The sequence below is a fragment of the Zeus faber genome (assembly GCF_960531495.2).
Source record: "Zeus faber genome assembly, chromosome: 20".
Taxonomy (NCBI): Eukaryota; Metazoa; Chordata; class Actinopteri; order Zeiformes; family Zeidae; genus Zeus; species Zeus faber.
In genome coordinates, this window is record NC_137207.1 from 19,858,470 (window position 1) to 19,863,469 (window position 5,000).

The window sequence follows — 5,000 nt, forward strand, 5'->3', positions numbered from 1 at the left end:
TTAGTCTGCCTGTCTGTCTAACTGTCTGTCAGTCTGTCTGCCTGCCTGCCTGCCTGTCTGTCTGTCTGTCTGTCTGTTTGCGTTTGCCCAAATGAGTGTAAAAAACAAAATGTGGTAAAGGTTCTGGTGAGCCGAGATGATTGTACCTCATAGTCCCAGTGCCACCTGATGTCGGTCCCACTGGGCCAGGACGGCTGATGGGACCTGGCCTTTTGACCCGCACTCACTGATATGTTTCCCTAATGTTTGAGGCACCACGTGCTCCTAGAATACCCGCTTAGTGTCCTCGCCGTACCTTCCCTCCGTTGCACCCGAAGAGAAGCCCTCGGTGCGGTCGACGCAACCTCAGGGAGACCCCACCTCCTAAATGATCAGCGCCGTCACCGCGTCACATTTCTCACCACCATCACCATCGTCATCGTCATCGTCATCGTCATCATCGTCATCATAATTAGAATTACCACCGTGGTCGTCGTCATCAGGGCTGACACCAACATTGTCACCATGTTCCCACTGTGGCGGCTTGAGCCCCGGGCCCTGCCCGTAGTCGAGCATGTCCCCACCCCCCAACACGGTCCAAACGACCGCTCTCGCTCATCCCTCTCCTCCCTCTGCGTTGGGAGCCGTCTGGATGGGCCCGATTGGGTTATTTGAGGTTGACCCCTTAGCGCCCAATTCCTCACATTCCTCCCGCTCTCTGTAAACCAACGCAGCCCCCTGCGGATTAGGTGTACATGAGAGAATACCGGGTTCGCCGAGGGAGGGGAGGGGGATATTTTAGCGAGATTTTTATTTATTTATTTTATTTTTTTTTGCACTCGTGGAAACAGGCGACAGTTACGTAGCCAGGTGAACAGAACAGTCGAGCAGCTGAGATTTGGGAGAGTGTTGGAAGGGGCAGCACAAACAAATCTGTTTGCTTGGTTCAGTTTTCTGGAGTAAATCTAAGTGGCCTGTCTTGCATACTGTTAAAAGTGCCATGGAACACAGAATTAAGATGTCCTCAGCGTGGGATTTTAGTTGATGATTAATTGTCATACAAATAATGCCAATCAGCAATTTAATAATATATTTTTTAATTTTATTCCACTATTATATATACGTTTTAGCCTATCGCAGTGTAATAATACACGTCGGCCTGATGAAGATGAGCCGTTTGTTGACAATAACAGGGAATACAAATTTGCGTAGACAGTTAATTCGCCTCGACCTGACTGATCGAAACGCACATAATTCACATTCTATTTATTAAAACAGTGGTTTGAAAAAAAAAAAAATCCCCCTTGAATTTGAACGGACACATATGACTGTGGAATCCAACAATTTCACCAAAACGGCCCCGGCCCGCCCAAATAATTGCGTTCAATTGATTATGTAATAATGGCGACAGCTCTAGACACTGAATGGATAGCTGCGGACGCTGGCGAAACACAATCGATACCCGAAGTGGTTTCGGGGACTGGAGACACAGCTGACAGTCGGCGTTTGGATCCGGTCCAGCGTTGGGAAGTCAACTCACGAGCTACGGGGGGAGCGCTTGAGACGACCCGGGTTTTGGGAAGAAAAAGAGGATACGCCGATCTTATCGATGGCAGGTGTACGCGTCGTCCTTCTAATAATAATACTGTGTGTCTGGAAACATCTGGAAATCTGAGGTCCACAGTGTTGGGTGGGAGCCACGGAGTCCCCCTCCCCTCCCCCTCCCGTCTCATGACCCTGTCCCTACGTCCCGGTCTTTATATTTGCTGTCGGACTAAGGGGATCATACATGCTGTGTGTGTGTTTGTGTGTGTGTGTGTGTGTGTGTGTGCGCGCGCCTGTGTGTGTATATGTGTGTGTGTGTGTGTGTGTTTGTGTGTGTGTGCTTGCGCGTGTGTGTGTGTGCGTGGGCTAGTATCGATGTGCTGTTATGTAATAACCTATAGATACTGGAATAATTGCATATGCTCATAGACACACACACATAGACACGCACGTACACACATAGACACACATGCAATACTGCATCGCCCCACACACATTAACACACATTTAAACATGAAGGGGCATATAAATAATGTGTGTTAGTACATGTGCGCACGTGTGAAAGTACACACACATGCGAGCCCCCGCCCCTCTCCCTCAGAGAGGTCGGGGCCTAATCACTCTGTGGATTGACCGCAGCGAATTGATCAGCCCTGCGGCTCGCCGATACATGGGAGCCCCCGCCCCCCCAACCCCCGCTCTCCCATCTCCCCACAGACCCAAACTCGTCATCCGCCTTTTCCTCCAACGCCCCCACCCTAGCACCCCCCCCCCCCCCCCCCACTCACCCCCCGTTTCCATGGCGCTCTCCTTTTCGGCGTCGCTTCCCTCCCACAATCCCCGGATCCCCCGCGATCTGCCCGGTTTCCTGCCTCTCTTTTCGTCTCTCTCGCTCTCTCTCTCTCTCTCTCTCTCTCCCTCTCCCTCTCTCTCTCCCTCTCTCTCACCCCGTCTCTCCCCCTCGCCCCCCCTCGAACCTCGGTCTGTTTACTTCCTGTCTTCCCTCTGACACTGTACATGAAAAAAAACAGAGGTCTGGAGACTTGCGTTTGTTTTGTTTTTTTCCATCTTTTCGATTCCTGCCGATAAGTTGGATTCTACGCGGGAAATTCCCTTGTTTCTGTGACGTATTTCCACAAATCCTATTCAATCATTCACATCACACATTACCATATTCCATGGAGTCGCTTGTTAAAACAGATATTTATCTTATTTACTTTGTCTGTGACCGCAAACATACATACATACAATACAATACATACAAACATGGTGTGATATACAGTATTATTTTACATTACAGCATACAGTGTTCAGTGTTCATACAGTTTATCCTGGTTGATCACAAATCCACATTCATATCTATCATGGAAATTCCCCCCCATTTGTTTTTTTATTTACTGTGATTTCATTCTATCTTTGACGTCTTTGCACATAAACCATTACATTCAATATTACATTTTTGTTTCTACCTTTATTTGACCAGGGTGACCGGGTTCGTCTCATTTAGATTTATAATCTCGTTTACAAGAGGGACCTGGGCCAAGAAGGCGGCGGGCAGTTACTTACACAACATAAAACACAACACATTTAAAAAACACGACATATAAAAAGACGTAACACGAACCCCAATCCAACTTATTGGAGGGGACGCGTTTCTCCCAAGTCGCACGTGGCGTCAGATTCTTCTTTTGACGTTTGGTATTTGATCTTTGTACAGAGTCTGAAGGTGAAAATGCACCGTCAATTTGACCGTCTCACCATTTGTAGCCGACCGTTCACAGTCAAGTCACACGTAAGATAATTCCAGTCCCTCCCTCTCCCTCTCTCTCTCCCCCTCTCGGGGGGTGGTCTTGGTCTCCCAAACCCTTCTCTGGACTCCTGCCCGTGTGTGTTGGGGGTGAATTATTAACCAGGCTTTGATGCTTATTAATTGTCCCGCACGGTAATTGAGCCGCCGTCGCCATGGCGACGTGACGGCCGGCAGCCCTCGACTCTCGCCCAGCCACATGCACGCTCACGCGCGCGCACGCACACGCATACAGGAAGAGAGAGAGAGGACGGGGAGGTGAGTGGAGGGGGAGGGGGGGGTGGCAAGTGACGAAGAAAGCAGGGGTCGTGGGCGAGGGGGGGGGTTATAGGTACAGGAAATGGAATAAGAGGGAGAGAGAAGGGGGGGGTGTTGGGGGTGGGGGAGGATGGGGTGTGGGAGAGAGGGAGGAACAAAAGGGTGAGCATGTGTTTGGGGGAAGGAGGAAGACAAGGAGGGAGATGGGGGGCGGGGGCGGGCGTCCAGGCTTTTGACCCCTGCCTGAAAAGTTGAGTATAATAACACGTTACCATGGATGACAGCGATGCAGATGTAAGTGAATCTCTTATTTTACCCCCGACCTCCAAAATTAATCTTTAAGAAAAAATACTCCGAAAAATGGTGAAATAGATCTTTTTTCTCAGTCAATAGAATGACACCGGCTCAGTTAATTGCCTTTCATAATAACAAAATAATATAATAATTTACAATAATCATATCATAATACAGTTACTGGCAGGAATCTTACGGAATGGAATGTATCAAGATGCACCGTGATAATATTTATACTGTGGAATAATTTCATTTTATTGTCATTAGCTGAGATCTTTTGAAAAAGAAAACATTTAGATGCATCACATTTACTGTAACAACTGTAATAAATAATTAACTTGTAATTAGTAACTTATAATTATAATTTACAATGTATACATCCACACCAATGACTTCTCCTGTGCAAAATAATCCCACCTTGTATCATCTGTACATTTCTATATTTGACTATTTATGTTTTTTTTGGGCATTTTGTGTATATTTGGCAATTTATATAAAATTTGTAGTTTTTACTTGACTTTTTATTTTATTTTGTAAATGATTTTCTTTTCAGACTGTTAAGCTTCTCTCAAATACAGAAAACGAACCAATACTCACCATGGTGGTTCCAATTCAATGAATAATAATACACTGCATTTCATTAACGAGACAGAAGAACTACGACTGTACGCTTCATAACTGATCGTGAATGAAATGTCGTCACTGTTATTCTGAAAATTGAATCAATACACTGTCACGTCGATACAGAGAGAACTGCGATTCTCCATAGTGTGTGCGTGCGTGTGTATGTGTGTGTGTGTGTGTGTTTTCGGAGGTTGCCAGTTCTGTTTATGTGTTGAACTCGGAGGCCTGCTGCCGTCCTGCTTCTCTGGTACGCTGCCAGGCGCTGACATCACAGGCCCCGCCCCCACGTGGCCTTGCGGTCAAGTAGAGCAGACTGGGCTTAAGATGCCCTGGCACATCGACGATACGACAACAACACACACACACACGCCCACGCACACACACACACACACACACACACACACACACACACACACACACACACCCACAGAGTGAGGGTTCTGCCCACTGACACCAAATCAGGTCAGCGATTGCTCAGTGTGTCTGACACACA

The 5,000-nt window shown here is 47.3% G+C and overlaps 1 protein-coding gene across 2 annotated transcripts in view; it reads left to right on the top strand.

Annotated features, from left to right (window-relative positions):
* prkcea (protein kinase C, epsilon a) overlaps positions 1-5,000 on the top strand; it is a 34,257-nt gene that overhangs the window by 1,139 nt on the left and 28,118 nt on the right. The window contains exon 1 of one of the 2 annotated variants that reach the window (XM_080021629.1): positions 3,809-3,883. The exons of the other annotated variant lie outside the window; for it this stretch is intronic. Coding sequence (XP_079877755.1) covers positions 3,863-3,883 — 21 coding nt within the window. The 5' untranslated portion in view covers positions 3,809-3,862. Of the gene's footprint in view, positions 1-3,808; positions 3,884-5,000 lie in introns of those variants that run through there. 2 annotated transcript variants of the gene reach the window in all.